This window comes from Salmo trutta, unplaced genomic scaffold (assembly GCF_901001165.1).
Source record: "Salmo trutta unplaced genomic scaffold, fSalTru1.1, whole genome shotgun sequence".
In the NCBI taxonomy this organism is placed as follows: Eukaryota; Metazoa; Chordata; class Actinopteri; order Salmoniformes; family Salmonidae; genus Salmo; species Salmo trutta.
Window position 1 is genome coordinate 4554802 of NW_021822911.1, and position 18505 is coordinate 4573306.

General features: G+C 45.5%; 1 protein-coding gene across 1 annotated transcript; it reads right to left on the reverse strand.

Annotated features, from left to right (window-relative positions):
* Positions 1 to 10723: 10723 nt before the first annotated feature.
* LOC115186587 (uncharacterized) lies at positions 10724 to 18163 on the reverse strand. Its single transcript, XM_029746175.1, has 2 exons — positions 18150 to 18163; positions 10724 to 11965 (listed from the first exon to the last, which is right to left on the reverse strand). The coding sequence occupies exon 2, from the start codon at positions 11891 to 11893 to the stop codon at positions 10826 to 10828; it is 1068 nt and encodes a 355-aa protein (XP_029602035.1). The 5' UTR covers positions 11894 to 11965; positions 18150 to 18163; the 3' UTR covers positions 10724 to 10825.
* Positions 18164 to 18505: the final 342 nt, after the last annotated feature.

Sequence of the window (18505 nt, forward strand, 5' to 3'; positions counted from 1 at the left end):
GTCTGGAAGAGACTGCTGGTGGGGGACCATCAATCTGTTCCTCTGCAGTCTGTGGAGTGCAGTCTGGAAGAGACTGCTGGTGGGGGACCATCAATCTGTTCCTCTGCAGTCTGTGGAGTGCAGTCTGGAAGAGACTGCTGGTGGGGGACCATCAATCTGTTACTCTGCAGTCTGTGGAGTGCAGTCTGGAAGAGACTGCTGGTGGGGGACCATCTATCTGTTACTCTGCAGTCTGTGGAGTGCAGTCTGGAAGAGGCTGCTGGTGGGGGACCATCGATGGAGGATGCTGTTCTTCCTCTCCATCGTCTTCAGTTTTCTGTCATCAGAAAGGTTCTAAATACTTTGATAATATAAATGATCCTGTTCAAGTACCTGACATGGCAAGTCATGTCCATCAGCATGGAAAACTGGAACAACCAATTTGGTCCCATGCTTCAATTCAGGAAAGTTTCTCTAAAAAGTTATGGACAAAATGTTCATGTTAAAACTATTGTTGGAGAAACTGCTTTTCAAATGTTAAAGTCAATGAGATCTTGAATAAAAAAGGTTAATTACTTGCACATGTAGCTGAATCTGGAATCAATGTTCTCCATGAAGATGAGGTTGATGTTCTGGCCTCTCATCCCCTCCTTCATCTCTCAGCAGGTTCACTGCATCTGGCATCAATGTCCTCCATGAAGATGAGACTGATGTTCTGGCCTCTCATCCATCTCTCAGCAGGTTCACTGCATCTGGCATCAATGTCCTCCATGAAGATGAGACTGATCTTCTGGCCTCTCATCCATCTCTCAGCAGGTTCACTGCATCTGGCATCAATGTCCTCCATGAAGATGAGATTGATGTTCTGGCCTCTCATTTTACATTTACATTTTAGTCATTTAGCAGACACTCTTATCCAGAGCAACTTACAGTAGTGAATGCATACATTTCATACATTTTTTTACATTGTTTTTAGTTTTTCTGTGCTGGCCCCCCATGGGAATCGAACCCTCAACCCTGGCGTTGCAAACACCAGCTGAGCTACAGGGCTACAACTGAGCTACAGGGAAGGCTCTCATCCCCTCCTTCATCTCTCAGCAGGTTCACTGCATTTGACAAACTACAGAAGAAGTACATAATTATCTGCACTAAATAACTAAATACAATTTACTAAATTAACTAAATTAATCAACACTGAAATAAAATACTGAAAAAGGAACTGAAAAAAACTCCATATGACTGTTATATTATTACTGCATCCCACCTTTCACCCTTTTTCATGTTCAGGAAGTGAAGCGGGTGGTCACGCTGGCAGGAAACCCCAACACGCCTGTCTCCTACAATTTCCTTGTTTTGGGTTTGGACCTGATGGCATTGCCTGCTTGAAATCCATGGCAACCCTAAAATATCTATAATAATATAAAGTACAATACAAGTATTATGTACTAAAATGCTTCCTTGCAGGTTAACCTCTTGACAATGCAATAACAATAGAACAAGTCAGTAGTTAAGTTAATAAAAAGAGTACTACAATAGTAATAAACCCTTCATTCATCAGTATCCTGAACATAGCTGGGTGTTTCTGGGATAGAGGGTTGATATTAAAGTCAGTACTACAATAGTAATAAACCCTTCATTCATCAGTACCCTGAACATAGCTGGGTGTTTCTGGGATAGAGGGTTGATATTAAAGTCAGTACTACAATAGTAATAAACCCTTCATTCATCAGTATCCTGAACATAGCTGGGTGTTTCTGGGATAGAGGGTTGATATTAAAGTCAGTACTACAATAGTAATAAACCCTTCATTCATCAGTATCCTGAACATAGCTGGGTGTTTCTGGGATAGAGGGTTGATATTAAAGTCAGTACTACAATAGTAATAAACCCTTCATTCATCAGTATCCTGAACATAGCTGGGTGTTTCTGGGATAGAGGGTTGATAATAAAGTCAGTACTACAATAGTAATAAACCCTTCATTCATCAGTATCCTGAACATAGCTGGGTGTTTCTGGGATAGAGGGTTGATAATAAAGTCAGTAATACAATAGTAATAAACCCTTCATTCATCAGTACCCTGAACATAGCTGGGTGTTTCTGGGATAGAGGGTTGATATTAAAGTCAGTACTACAATAGTAATAAACCCTTCATTCATCAGTATCCTGAACATAGCTGGGTGTTTCTGGGATAGAGGGTTGATATTAAAGTCAGTACTACAATAGTAATAAACCCTTCATTCATCAGTATCCTGAACATAGCTGGGTGTTTCTGGGATAGAGGGTTGATATTAAAGTCAGTACTACAATAGTAATAAACCCTTCATTCATCAGTATCCTGAACATAGCTGGGTGTTTCTGGGATAGAGGGTTGATATTAAAGTCTATATATTCAGCATTAAAAGTCTATATATTCAGCAATACAGTAAGATTCTGAGACACAATCACTTCCTATTGGTCAGCTGCAGGGAACCGCCCACGTCTCTGAGACACAATCACTTCCTATTGGTCAGCCGCAGGGAACCGCCCACGTCTCAGGAGATATGTATTTTAGGCAGTAAGTAAAACTGCCAGGGCCTTGGAGAATCTGGCCCAAAAAGACAGACCATCTGTTTATCTGTAATGTACTTATCCTCATACAGTTTATCTCCTGGATTAATCTTTGTGTTTTCCGGTTGTGTTGAGTGGGACAATGGAACATAGTGTTTAACATGATCCTATTGTCTATTGGCTTCAAGAAGATATTCACTTTATCCATTACAACAATCTGAGCCCCTTATCTGCTGGTTTAATCACTAAATTTCTAGAGCTTGATTTTTAACCATTTGTAAGGTTAAGCTGATAAAAAAGGTCTGGTTCTGAATTGTGAAAAGGAAGCCACATCCCTACAGAGTCTGTATAGTTTCTGACTCCAACTGAGGTTCCCAATGTGAGGGGTTTGGAAATAGTATCTGAGAAAAATCTGTTTCATATTCACAATGATCTGATAACTTCAATCTTCTATGATAGACGTGTAGATCCCCTCCGGAGCTCCTCCCAGTCCACCTGTTTAGGAGTTGGTATGAAAGTCAGTCCACCTGTTTAGGAGTTGGCATGAAAGTCAGTCCACCTGTTTAGGAGTTGGTATGAAAGTCAGTCCACCTGTTTAGGAGTTGGTATGAAAGTCAGTCCACCTGTTTAGGAGTTGGTATGAAAGTCAGTCCACCTGTTTAGGAGTTGGCATGAAAGGCAGTCCACCTGTTTAGGAGTTGGTATGAAAGTCAGTCCACCTGTATAGGAGTTGGTATGAAAGTCAGTCCACCTGTTTAGGAGTTGGTATGAAAGTCAGTCCACCTGTATAGGAGTTGGTATGAAAGTCAGTCCACCTGTTTAGGAGTTGGTATGAAAGTCAGTCCACCTGTTTAGGAGTTGGCATGAAAGGCAGTCCACCTGTTTAGGAGTTGGTATGAAAGTCAGTCCACCTGTATAGGAGTTGGTATGAAAGTCAGTCCACCTGTTTAGGAGTTGGTATGAAAGTCAGTCCACCTGTTTAGGAGTTGGTATGAAAGTCAGTCCACCTGTTTAGGAGTTGGTATGAAAGTCAGTCCACCTGTTTAGGAGTTGGTATGAAAGCCAGTCCACCTGTTTAGGAGTTGGTATGAAAGTCAGTCCTCTTTCTAGAACCTCACTCTCGGCTTGCTTGAGCCCAATGGGACATTGCTGGTCAAGACCTCAAATGGGTTGTGAAGTAGTATGGACATATTGATGGAACAAGGTCACTAAACTGGTGGATAGACAGGGTAGATCCAAGAGCCTCTACTGTCATCTAGAGGGGGTTTCTCTGTACTGCTTGACACATGGAGACTCAATGGAGGCCCAGTGCAAGTGCTCAAAGTAAGGTCCAGACAATTGTTTGTTCAGGCTGGGATCTATAAAGCAGTATGTTCTTCAATTAGATGCCAACTAATATTCATACAGGGACAATAGGTGGACAGGAGGAAGAATGGTGTTCCTGATTCATACAGGGACAATAGGTGGACAGGAGGAAGAATGGTGGTCCTGATTCATACAGGGACAATAGGTGGACAGGAGGAAGAATGGTGGTCCTGATTCATACAGGGACAATAGGTGGACAGGAGGAAGAATGGTGGTCCTGATTCATACAGGGACAATAGGTGGACAGGAGGAAGAATGGTGTTCCTGATTCATACAGGGACAATAGGTGGGACAGGAGGAAGAATGGTGGTCCTGATTTTCACAATTCCTATTTTTTCTTTAGAGCTTCAGATTGAGATTGTTGTTATTCTCCAATATGTTTTTCTTCAGTGTTGCACTCTGGGTTCTCCAAGGGGAATACTCCCCCTGTTCTCCTCTTGACAGTTGTAGCACCATGCTTTTGCTGGGAATTGTCCACTGTTGGTATCAATTTATATGGTCCCAAAAATACAAAAAAAGTGTATTTGTTTTAGCTGAGTCCCCAGTTAGAATCCATGTTGTTCATTTAAAAGTTTCTAAAAAGATGAAAAGTTCATTGAATAAATGCGCTCCTGACATTTCACCACAATAGGCTTCTTCAGACAACGGACAACGGACAAAAAGTAGCCAATCAAAGCCAAAGGAGAGTGATGAGCAGCAGCATCATCAGTGTCTGGAATACTCGGTTAATGAAAAAGTCATTGCCGAAAGATCTGTGTGGGTCCATCTACTGGGAGGTGGTTAACTAGTCTGTATATATAAAGTTCTGTGTGGGTCCATCGACTGGGAGGTTACATGGAGAGGGGGGACCTGATCCTAGATCATAATGAATCAGATTACATGGAGAGGGGGGACCTGATCCTAGATCATAATTAATCAGATTACATGGAGAGGGGGACCTGATCCTAGATCATAATGAATCAGATTACATGAAGAGGAGGACCTGATCCTAGATCATAATGAATCAGATTACATGGAGAGGAGGACCTGATCCTAGATCATAATGAATCAGATTACATGGTGAGGGGGACATGATCCTAGATCATAATGAATCAGATTACATGGAGAGGGGGGACCTGATCCTATATCATAATGAATCAGATTACATGGAGAGGGGGACCTGATCCTATATCATAATGAATCAGATTACATGGAGAGGGGGACCTGATCCTATATCATAATGAATCAGATTACATGGAGAGGGGGGACCTGATACTATATCTTAATGAATCAGATTACATGGAGAGGGGGGACCTGATCCTAGATCATAATGAATCAGATTACATGGAGAGGAGGGACCTGATCCTATATCATAATGAATCAGATTACATGGAGAGGGGGGACCTGATCCTAGATCATAATGAATCAGATTACATGGTGAGGGGGACCTGATCCTAGATCATAATGAATCAGATTACATGGAGAGGGGGGGGACCTGATCCTAGATTATAATGAATCAGATTACATTGAGGGGGATATATATTCAATATAGCCTACTATATTTAATTTGCCATAGACTATTGTTTTTTTTAACAGTTTCATTAATTCATGCTAATTAACTTAATCATTATGACACACCCCTCTCTATTGTCATTGGTTGCACTAATTGCACTGTTTGTCTACATAACCTGGTTCAAGTATTGATGACATCACCCTGAAGAAGGCACAGTGATGCTGAACCGTTGGTAAATACCCAATAAATTACTGGGAGTTTATATACGGAGTGTGGGATTCTCTTTATTTTGATAGTTTATAACTCTTATATATGTGCCATCTTTTTGTGTTTTTCAGGCAGCCTGGGAAAGAACTGAAAAAACTCACTAAAGAGTCAAGACAGAGAGACCAGAAAGACCCAAGAAGACTTGGACGCAGCATCAGAGGACAGAGAGGGATGTTCAGAACTCACTCAGTCTGGTCAGTTGGTGAGGGTAGACTTGGAGGCTGCTTACCTGACATGGAGGAAGTCCCCCCTCCTCTCCCCTGCCTTCCCTATACCCCCCTCCTCTCCCCTACCTTCCCTATGCCCCCCTCCTCTCCCCTACCTTCCCTATACCCCCTCCTCTCCCCTACCTTCCCTATACCCCCTCCTCTCCCCTGCCTTCCCTATACCCCCTCCTCTCCTCTACCTTCCCTATACCCCCCTCCTCTCCCCTACCTTCCCTATACCCCCCTCCTCTCCCCTACCTTCCCTATACCCCCTCCTCTCTCCTACCTTCCCTATTCCCCCTCCTCTCCCTAACCTTCCCTATACCCCCTCTCCCCTACCTTCCCTATACCCCCCTCCTCTCCCCTACCTTCCCTATGCCCCCCCCTCCTCTCCCCTACCTTCCCTATACCCCCCCTCTCCCCTACCTTCCCTATACCCCCTCCTCTCCCCTACCTTCCCTATACCCCCCCTCCTCTCCCCTACCTTCCCTATACCCCCCCTCCTCTCCCCTACCTTCCCTATACCCCCCTCCTCTCCCCTACCTTCCCTATGCCCCCCCTCCTCTCCCCTACCTTCCCTATACCCCCTCCTCTCCCCTAACTTCCCTATGCCCTCCCCTCTCCCCTACCTTCCCTATGCCCTCCTCTCCTCTGCCTTCCCTATACCCCCTCCTCTCTGATACCTTCCCTATACCCCCCTCCTCTCCCCTACCTTCCCTATACCCCCTCCTCTCCCCTACCTTCCCTATACCCCCCTCCTCTTCCCTACCTTCCCTATACCCCCTCCTCTCCCCTACCTTCCCTATACCCCCTCCTCTCACCTACCTTCCCTATACCCCCCTCCTCTAAACTACCTTCCCTATACCCCCCTCCTCTCCCCTACCTTCCCTATACTCCCCCCTCCTCTCCCCTACCTTCCCTATACCCCCTCCTCTCCCCTACCTTCCCTATACTCCCCCCTCCTCTCCCCTACCTTCCCTATACCCCCTCCTCCCCCCTACCTTCCCTATACCCCCCTCCTCTCCCCTACCTTCCCTATACCCCCCTCCTCTTCCCTACCTTCCCTATACCCCCTCCTCTCCCCTACCTTCCCTATACCCCCTCCTCTCACCTACCTTCCCTATACCCCCCTCCTCTAAACTACCTTCCCTATACCCCCCTCCTCTCCCCTACCTTCCCTATACTCCCCCCTCCTCTCCCCTACCTTCCCTATACCCCCTCCTCTCCCCTACCTTCCCTATACTCCCCCCTCCTCTCCCCTACCTTCCCTATACCCCCTCCTCCCCCCTACCTTCCCTATACCCCCCTCCTCTCCCCTACCTTCCCTATACCCCCACCCCCTATTATGTTGGACCATCATGTTTATTTGTTTGAATCTTGTCTTTGTTTGTGATCAGGTTAGAAGAGAATGACTCCTCAACCCAAGAGGCCCTGGAGCAGCTGTGATCAGGTTAGAAGAGAATGACTCCTCAATCCAAGAGGCCCTGGAGCAGCTGTGATCAGGTTAGAAGAGAATGACTCCTCAACCCAAGAGGCCCTGGAGCAGCTGTGATTAGGTTAGAAGAGAATGACTCCTCAACCCAAGATGCCCTGGAGCAGCTGTGATCAGGTTAGAAGAGAATGACTCCTCAACCCAAGAGGCCCTGGAGCAGCTGTGATCAGGTTAGAAGAGAATGACTCCTCAACCCAAGAGGCCCTGGAGCAGCTGTGATCAGGTTAGAAGAGAATGACTCCTCAACCAAAGAGGCCCTGGAGCAGCTGTGATCAGGTTAGAAGAGAATGACTCCTCAACCCAAGAGGCCCTGGAGCAGCTGTGATCAGGTTAGAAGAGAATGACTCCTCAACCCAAGAGGCCCTGGAGCAGCTGTGAGAGAGCAGCAGTGTGGAAACATTTGGGGAAATTTAAAGTAGGTTTCCTGGAAAAGAGGATTGACTGTTACGTAAAGGGTCAGAGCCACTGAGTGGACAAAATATTAAGGATACCTTCCTAATATTAAGTTACACCTTGTCAGTTTGTCATGGAAAGAAAGGTGTCCTTAATGTTTTGTGTAAATTACATAATAATTATACATTTATGGATTGTTTTATGTTGCCTTTTCTTTTCTCTTTATTCAACCTACCATCTACCCACCTGGGGACTGAGGGTTATGAGAACCCCCACATCACTAGCTTCTCTTTATTCAACCTGCCATCTACCCACCTGGGGACTGAGGGTTATGAGAGAACCCCCACATCACTAGCTTCTCTTTATTCAACCTGCCATCTACCCACCTGGGGACTGAGGGTTATGAGAGAACCCCCACATCACTAGCTTCTCTTTATTCAACCTGCCATCTACCCACCTGGGGACTGAGGGTTATGAGAGAACCCCCACATCACTAGCTTCTCTTTATTCAACCTGCCATCTACCCACCTGGGGACTGAGGGTTATGAGAGAACCCCCACATCACTAGCTTCTCTTTATTCAACCTGCCATCTACCCACCTGGGGACTGAGGGTTATGAGAGAACCCCCACATCACTAGCTTCTCTTTATTCAACCTGCCATCTACCCACCTGGGGAATGAGGGTTATGAGAGAACCCCCACATCACTAGCTTCTCTTTATTCAACCTGCCATCTACCCACCTGGGGACTGAGTGTTATGAGAGAACCCCCACATCACTAGCTTCTCTATATTCAACCTACCATCTACCCACCTGGGGACTGAGGGTTATGAGAGAACCCCCACATCACTAGCTTCTCTTTATACAACCTGCCATCTACCCACCTGGGGACTGAGGGTTATGAGAGAACCCCCACATCACTATCTTGCATGTTCTGCAGCCTTGTAAAGATAAGGAGGGGACGACTGGGAGGCAGGTTGGCATTTATTGTCATGAATCTTGTCCTGGAGGCAGGTTGGCATTTATTGTCATGAATCTTGGCCTGTAGGCAGTTCAGCAAAGTATTCACTAGCTGGCACAGGCACAAAGTAATATAATCCGATTTTAATCCTAACCTCAACCCTAACCACACTGCTAATCCTTCCCTTAAATTAAGACCATAAAACAACATTATTTTCCACAGCCAATTCTGACTTTGCAGCTGACATATCTAGAGTAAATCGCACAGTTCTGCCTCCAGGTCAAGATTCATGACAAACGTCAACATGAGACAGGGAGAAGCAATGTAAAAATCAATAACGAAATTGTTTTCACAATTAACATGCTTTTTCTTGTTTCAAGTATGTTTTATTATGAAAAGTACAATATAACCATGTATACTTGTACAACTATGGAGCGTATATCCATATATAATTGTACAATTTGTTTTTCCAACATAAAAGACAAGAAATGATCACATTGGTATTTTAACAGTGTTATTGTAAGAGTTTAAATGTTTAAACAGAAGATACATCTAAAACAGGATAAAACAAGTGCAGTATGTTGTGAGAATGTTACTTTAACGTCGACTCATAACGTCACACTATAACTTCATGGGAGTCTTGAGGAAAGACTGCATGTTGTTTTGGGTGGATTGAGTGACGTCTTCATCAACATTTTTGTTACGAATCCCTTTGGCCCAGCGGTCTAGGGGGAGATGGATACGAGACCCGTAACATAAATCATGCAAATTATAATCGTGACAAGTAACAGTGAGAACCAAAAACCACAGACAACTGAAATCTACCGTCAAACTCAAAAGGTTTATTGTTTAAACACACGGTAAAGGGGGGTGTGAGAAAAGGGTCTGAGCGGGACCCAAGCAAAGAAACAATAATCCAAAACCACCCCTAAGCTAGACTAGCTTATTTCCACAACAGCTAGCTAACTAACCAAAAATACAGGGGGTGGTCCGCCCAGTTCTAACTAGGGTACTTAGACACAGTATTCCTACGGGTAATGTATGCCCATGGGCGACTTGTCTTGGTACCCCCTTTTCCCACCAAACAAACAAACAGTCAACACTTTTACAAAATAATACTCACAGGTGGGATGGACAAAGTGACATGTAGTTTCAAAACAAAAGAGATCAACACAGCGATGTAGAGCTAGGGACAGAGCGAGAGAGAGAATGAACACAAAGATTGATCACAGAGTGAGAATGAGCTGGGGAGAAAACAACTGACTGGGGTTTTAAACCAAGGGAAAGGGGCTGTGATTGGGTGAGGAAAGGGGAGCAGGTGTCTTCTGATTGGGGACTGGTTGATGACTGATGGGAGAGTGATGATTGTCACCTGTGAGGGGAGAAGGAGAGAAAAGAAACACACATACAGGATACACACTACCTGTATCCGTAACAATTTTGCAGAATATTCCGGTAATATTTTCAATTGTTTAGACCGGCCAGGGCCTTGGTAACTAATCCATCTGGAGCTGTGTTCTCAGGGATGAAAGTACAGCATTCAGATCCAAACATCACACACACACCACCCTTTTCAGCCAGAAGCATATCCAAAGCTATTCTATTCTGCAATACCATCAAAGTGGTCACAGCTGTCTGTTCTGCTAACCCTTGAATTGCCTCTCTGGTATAGTTGATGAAACGCTGTTGGTTATAATAAATGTAATTTATCCAATCCACATTTTTATTGAGAGTCGACCACCAAAAAAGACTTAATTCCAATCCAACCCATATCTGATTCCTAGCTTTAAACTCATCAGGCACCCCCCTTGGAACCCCAATGCTATCAATGTAAATTCTATCGTCAAAGGACCCTGACGGAGCACTCCTCCCCTCTCTTTCACCTGGCACTAGGTCTTTGTGTTGTGTACGGGTGAAGGGCATGGCTCACTGTACCAATGCACAAATACCAGTCCAATTTGCAGGCAGGTTTGGCCACAGCTTCATACCTCCACACAACCACCAGACATCCGCTCTCAGCCTTTTTATCTTACTAAAGTCCTCGGAACTCAACCACCCAGTCAGGTCCCTCATTGTCTCGTCAGTTGTAACATTCTCTGTCCTATTGCATGTTCTTACTTCCCCTACGTTCCATCCGTGTGTGTTGTGTCGAGCCACACAATAATAGTCTCCTCCTGCCACTGTGAAAGGGGGAAGTCTGGATCTAATGGGCACATAGGATACAGATAATGCAGATCAGTGCAACTGTCTGTCTTCCTTGCCTTCATGAACAGCTTTACCATACAGGCCATTCCCCTTGGTAAATTAATTCCATCGAGTAGAAAGGGGATGGTTGTCAACTGAAGTTTGGCTGTTGCGCAGGCATAACCTTCTTCTTTAGCTACTGATCTAGCTGTATACTGAATCCATTCTAGCCATAGGTTGGAATCCCCAAACCAAGTCTCCACCTCAATCACTTCCTTAAGATCTTTCGTCTGAACTATCCTCACCGGTCCTTGGCTCTGGATGACTACATGGGTAATGTCTGTTTTATCAGGGGTACTACTGGTATTCTGGCTGGCGGTAGAACTATCTCCTGTCCTAACCTCTACTACTCGGAATGGTACCGCAGTGTCGACAATGGTCTGGTCAAGGCCAACATACCATAACCCTAAATCCTCTTTCTTTATGCTTTTAATGGTCATTCCTATCTTCAAGCAATACTTCCATTGCTCTGGATTGCAGTCAAAAACCCTGGCCTTTACTATACTCCATCTGTTTCTATATTGGGTGTGTGGATTGACATAGCCTTCTCTCTCTGTGTGAGCTATGACCTGATTCCATGAGTGACACCGGGATCTACACAGATATCTTCCCCATGAAGTCCGAGTCCTAGACTGCCAGGAGGTTAGGGACCCCATTTGGTCTGCATAGAACATTATTGAGACATCCTTCCCTAACTCTACTCTCACTTCCTTTTTATCCAGATCGAGTGACCTTTTGTACCGAGGCCATAAAAACTCCTCATCTTCTACACTATGGGTCAAGTTACCACTTTCTGACTTCTCGAGTGGTTCATGGTGTATTAGGAATATGGCTCCCACAATCAGACAGCTCAGACTGACCAGTACCCCTGTAAAGCCCCACCCCCTCCCGGAGAATATATCACTAGCTAGAGGCCAACCCACACTTTCACTTCTATGAACGCACATAGTGAGGATTGGGCGGGTTAGGGAATCTTCGTTAGAGAGGTAACCCCTGAACCTTATTGGTATTCGGTTCTTCTCCTAACTCTGTGATTGTTCGACAGTGTCAGTGTGTCTTACCCTCCCGCAATGTGTGATATGAACCCAGGTAGCTCTTTCAGCTATTCTCACCTTGAAGGCTATTGCCAGGAACACTTGGTATGGACCCTCCCACCGTGGCTGCTTCCAGTTCTTTTCTCCTCAGGGACTGGATCCACACCCAGTCTCCTGGTTGGATTGAGTGAATCATCTTCTCCTGTAATTCACCTGTTGGACACAAAGTCTCGGACATACGGGTTTGGTTAACCATGTGTTCTGTTAGTATATCTTCAACTTCTATGTCTACCTGTTCTGGCCTCCCTAACTCTGGCATTCTATATGGTTTACCTGATCAGCCAAAATGTAATCCATTATTTAAAGAGATAGATCCTAGTTAACCAACTACCCTAATCATGTCCACCCAGTAAGTTGGGACCGCTTCTTCCCATTTAATATACTTATCTATTATAAAAACATTTTTAAGTAGTTCGTTATCCAATAGGCCACAAAGTGTTTCCGAACCTGCTCTACTATCCCCCCTGTTGACACATGGCTCTGCCCATGTGTCAATCTTGCCGCATCTCTAAACAATGACTTAGGTAGTATTGGTAACTTATCATGATACCAAATACCGTCCTTATTTAAATTGCTCCTAACTTCTCCCATTTCGAAATCCCTTTCACTGGTGCTCTAGACTGACAATTTTAATATAGCTTTGTCTATGTTTACTTCCTCTTTTAAGAACTGCTGTGTCGACGGCTGCGGTTTAACCTGTTTAGGATAGGGGGCAGTATTTTCACGGCCGGATAAAAAACGTACCCGATTTAATCTGGTTTTAGTCCTGCCCAGAAACTAGAATATGCATATAATTGTTTGATTTGGATAGGAAACATCCTAAAGTTTCTAAAACTGTTTGAATGGTGTCTGTGAGTATAACAGAACTCATATGGCAGGCCAAAACCTGAGAAGATTCTATACAGGAAGTGCCCTCTCTGACCATTTCTTGGTCTTCTATAGCCTCTTTATCGAAAACAGAGGATCTCTGCTGTAACGTGACATTTTCTAAGACTCCCATAGGCTCTCAGAAGGTGCCAGAACATTGAATGATGACTCTGCAGTCCCTGGCTGAAAAACAGTAGCGCATTTGGATAGTGGTCGATCTGAGAACAATGAAACGGGCGCGCGCATGCCCGTGAAGAGTCCATTTTACATTTTCAGTCTTTGAACGAAAACAACGTCGCCCGGTTGGAATATTATCGCTATTTTATGAGAAAAATCACATACAAATTGATTTTAAACAGCGTTTGACATGCTTCGAAGTACGGTAATGGAATATTTTGAATTTTTTTGTCATGATATGCGCCGGTGCGTCACCCTTCGGATAGTGTCTTGAACGCAAGAACAAACGCAGCTATTTGGATATAACTATGGATTATTTGGAACCAAACCAACATTTGTTATTGAAGTAGAAGTCATGGGAGTGCATTCTGACGAAGAACAGCAAAGGTAATCCAATTTTTCTTATAGTAAATCTGAGTTTGGTGAGTACCAAACTTGGTGGGTGTCAAAATAGCTAGCCTGTGATGTCCGGGATATTTCCTCAGAATATTGCAAAATGTGCTTTCACCGAAAAGCTATTTTAAAATCGGACATAGCGATTGCATAAAGGAGGTCTGTATCTATAATTCTTAAAATGATTGTTATGTTTTTTATGAACGTTTATCGTGAGTAATTTAGTAAATTCACCGGAAGCGTTCGGTGGGAATGCTAGTCACATGCTAGTCACATGCTAATGTAAAAAGCTGGTTTATGATATAAATATGAACTTGATTGAACAAAACATGCATGTATTGTATAACATAATGTCCTAGGAGTGTCATCTGATGAAGATCATCAAAGGTTAGTGCTGCATTTAGCTGTGGTTTTGGGTTTTGTGACATTATATGCTAGCTTGAAAAATGGGTGTCTGATTATTTCTGGCTGGGTACTCTGCTGACATAATCTAATGTTTTGCTTTCGTTGTAAAGCCTTTTTGAAATCGGACAGTGTGGTTAGATTAACGAGAGTCTTGTCTTTAAAATGGTGTAAAATAGTAATATGTTTGAGAAATTGAAGTAATAGCATTTCTAAGGTATTTGAATATCGCTCCACGGGATTCCACTGGCTGTTGAGTAGGTGGGACCTAGCCCAGAGAGGTTAAACAAACTCAGCAGAACAAAGATGATTTCATTCCCATTTCAAAAGATGTAAAGAAACTTCTCAAGGAAACTACTTCTCATCTCAGGGGTGTGGAAGATGATGGAATACAACAACTATAAAACAATCCTATAGCTGGATAAGGCTGAATCATAGCCTGCTCACAGACATTATGCTGTTCAATAGGAGGAGGGAGGGAGAAGCATCAAGGCTACTGCTACAAACATACACATCAAGGAACAGAGCTCCCACACACACTAGCCTGTCTAAACTAGAGCCCAGAGGTATACGCTAACCTGTCTAGACTAGAGCCCAGACGTCTAAACTAGAGCCCAGACGTCTAAACTAGAGCCCAGACGTCTAAACTAGAGCCCAGAGGTCTACGCTAGCCTGTCTAAACTAGAGCCCAGACGTCTACGCTAGCCTGTCTAAACTAGAGCCCAGACGTCTACGCTAGCCTGTCTAAACTAGAGCCCAGACGTCTACGCTAGCCTGTCTAAACTAGAGCCCAGACGTCTACGCTAGCCTGTCTAAACTAGAGCCCAGACGTCTACGCTAGCCTGTCTAAACTAGAGTCCAGACGTCTACGCTAGCCTGTCTAAACTAGAGCCCAGACGTCTACGCTAGCCTGTCTAAACTAGAGCCCAGACGTCTACGCTAGCCTGTCTAAACTAGAGCCCAGACGTCTACGCTAGCCTGTCTAAACTAGAGCCCAGACGTCTACGCTAGCCTGTCTAAACTAGAGCCCAGACGTCTACGCTAGCCTGTCTAAACTAGAGCCCAGACGTCTACGCTAGCCTGTCTAAACTAGAGTCCAGACGTCTACGCTAGCCTGTCTAAACTACAGTCCAGACGTCTACGCTAGCCTGTCTAAACTAGAGCCCAGACGTCTACGCTAGCCTGTCTAAACTAGAGTCCAGACGTCTACGCTAGCCTGTCTAAACTAGAGCCCAGACGTCTACGCTAGCCTGTCTAAACTAGAGTCCAGACGTCTACGCTAGCCTGTCTAAACTAGAGCACAGACGTCTACGCTAGCCTGTCTAAACTAGAGCCCAGACGTCTACCCTAGCCTGTCTAAAATAGAGCCCAGACGTCTACGCTAGCCTGTCTAAACTAGAGCCCAGACGTCTACGCTAGCCTGTCTAAACTAGAGCCCAGACGTCTACGTTAGCCTGTCTAAACTAGAGCCCAGACGTCTACGCTAGCCTGTCTAAACTAGAGCCCAGACGTCTACGCTAGCCTGTCTAAACTAGAGTCCAGACGTCGACACTAGCCTGTCTAGACTAGAGCCCAGACGTCTACGCTAGCCTGTCTAAACTAGAGCCCAGACGTCTACGCTAGCCTGTCTAAACTAGAGCCCAGACGTCTACACTAGCCTGTATAAACTAGAGCCCAGACGTCTACACTAGCCTGTCTAAACTAGAGCCCAGACGTCTACGCTAGCCTGTCTAAACTAGAGTCCAGACGTCTACGCTAGCCTGTCTAAACTAGAGCCCAGACGTCTAAACTAGAGTCCAGACGTCTACGCTAGCCTGTCTAAACTAGAGTCCAGACGTCTACGCTAGCCTGTCTAGACTAGAGCCCAGACGTCTAAACTAGAGCCCAGACGTCTACACTAGCCTGTCTAGACTAGAGCCCAGACGTCTACGCTAGCCTGTCTAAACTAGAGTCCAGACGTCTACGTTAGCCTGTCTAAACTAGAGCCCAGACGTCTACGCTAGCCTGTCTAAACTAGAGTCCAGACGTCTACGCTAGCCTGTCTAAACTAGAGTCCAGATGTCTACGCTAGCCTGTCTAAACTAGAGTCCAGACGTCTACGCTAGTCTGTCTAGACTAGAGCCCAGACGTCTACCCTAGCCTGTCTAAACTAGAGCAGTCCCTAAGCGAAAGCTTCACCCGGCAAGAAATCCCAAGCAATCGGGAGAACAAAGTTCCTGTGCTTCTCACAGACCGTATGGTATCATCTATTGACATCCTCATACTACATAGGAGCCAGGTGGGAGTTCCCAAAGAAAACCCTTATGTCTTTGCCAGACTGTCGTCCAACACACCCATCAGGGGTTCTGACTGTGTACAGCACTGTGGTCCAATACACCCATCAGGGGTTCTGTCTACAGCACTGTGGTCCAATACACCCATCAGGGGTTCTGTCTACAGCACTGTGGTCCAACACACCCATCAGGGGTTCTGACTACAGCACTGTGGTCCAACACACCCATCAGGGGTTCTGACTGTGTACAGCACTGTGGTCCAATACACCCATCAGGGGTTATGTCTACAGCACTGTGGTCCAACACACCCATCAGGGGTTCTGACTGTGTACAGCACTGTGGTCCAATACACCCATCAGGGGTTATGTCTACAGCACTGTGGTCCATCACACCCATCAGGGGTTCTGTCTACAGCACTGTGGTCCAACACACCCATCAGGGGTTCTGTCTACAGCACTGTGGTCCATCACACTCATCAGGGGTTATGTCTACAGGACTGTGGTCCAATACACCCATCAGGGGTTCTGTCTATTGCACTGTGGTCCAACACACCCATCAGGGGTTCTGTCTACAGCACTGTGGTCCAATACACCCATCAGGGGTTCTGACTGTCTACAGCACTGTGGTCCAACACACCCATCAGGGGTTATGACTACAGCACTGTGGTCCAACACACCCATCAGGGGTTCTGACTGTCTACAGCACTGTGGTCCAATACACACATCAGGGGTTCTGTCTACAGCACTGTGGTCCAATACACCCATCAGGGGTTCTGTCTACAGCACTGTGGTCCAACACACCCATCAGGGGTTCTGTCTACAGCACTGTGGTCCAACACACCCATCAGGGGTTCTGACTGTCTACAGCACTGTGGTCCAATACACCCATCAGGGGTTCTGTCTACAGCACTGTGGTCCAATACACCCATCAGGGGTTCTGACTACAGCACTGTGGTCCAACACACCCATCAGGGGTTCTGACTGTCTACAGCACTGTGGTCCAACACACCCATCAGGGGTTCTGTCTACAGCACTGTGGTCCAATACACCCATCAGGGGTTCTGTCTACAGCACTGTGGTCCAATACACCCATCAGGGGTTCTGACTGTCTACAGCATTGTGGTCCAACACACCCATCACGGGTTCTGACTACAGCACTGTGGTCCAACACACCCATCAGGGGATCTGACTGTCTACAGCACTGTGGTCCAATACACCCATCAGGGGTTCTGTCTACAGCACTGTGGTCCAACACACCCATCAGGGGTTCTGTCTACAGCACTGTGGTCCAATACACCCATCAGGGGTTCTGTCTACAGCACTGTGGTCCAATACACCCATCAGGGGTTCTGACTACAGCATTGTGGTCCAATACACCCATCAGGGGATCTGACTGTCTACAGCACTGTGTTCCATCACACCCATCAGGGGTTCTGTCTGTCTACAGCACTGTGGTCCAACACACCCATCAGGGGTTCTGTCTGTCTACAGCACTGTGGTCCAACACACCCATCAGGGGTTCTGTCTGTCTACAGCACTGTGGTCCAACACACCCATCAGGGGTTCTGTCTGTCTACAGCACTGTGGTCCAACACACCCATCAGGGGTTCTGTCTGTCTACAGCACTGTGGTCCAACACACCCATCAGGGGTTCTGTCTGTCTACAGCACTGTGGTCCAACACACCCATCAGGGGTTCTGTCTGTCTACAGCACTGTGGTCCAACACACCCATCAGGGGTTCTGTCTGTCTACAGCACTGTGGTTCAACACACCCATCAGGGGTTCTGACTGTCTACAGCACTTTGCCTCTGTCTGCGGAGCGTAATATCCTCAGGTCAAATAAACCTACAAAACAGACGACGCTCTGCCAGATGTTACATTTACAAGACATGTCGCTAAGTTCATGGGTCATGATATTTGCATCCCAATGTGAATATTATAGGCTATCTGGAGAATACCATGCAGCTTGACAAAGTTATCAAATTGCTGATAGCAACAGAAATGGGACTACATGCATTACAAAGACAAGTCAATAGAAATGGGACTACATGCATTACAAAGACAAGTCAATAGAAATGGGACTACATGCATTACAAAGACAAGTCAATAGAAATGGGACAACATGCACACAAAGACAAGTCTCTGGATCAGATATCTCACTCAGTTGGTAAGTTCGCGACAATAGGCTACTTTCAATAGACTGTGTCTACTTTCGTAAAGCAAGGGGAATGCCGTAATGTCATTGCTTGCTAACATGTGGATTTGTTGTTACTCTTGTGCATGTGCAATCTTTTTGTGTTTTTCAGGCAAGCCCTTGAAAAGAACTGAAAAAACTGACTGAAGAGTCAAGACA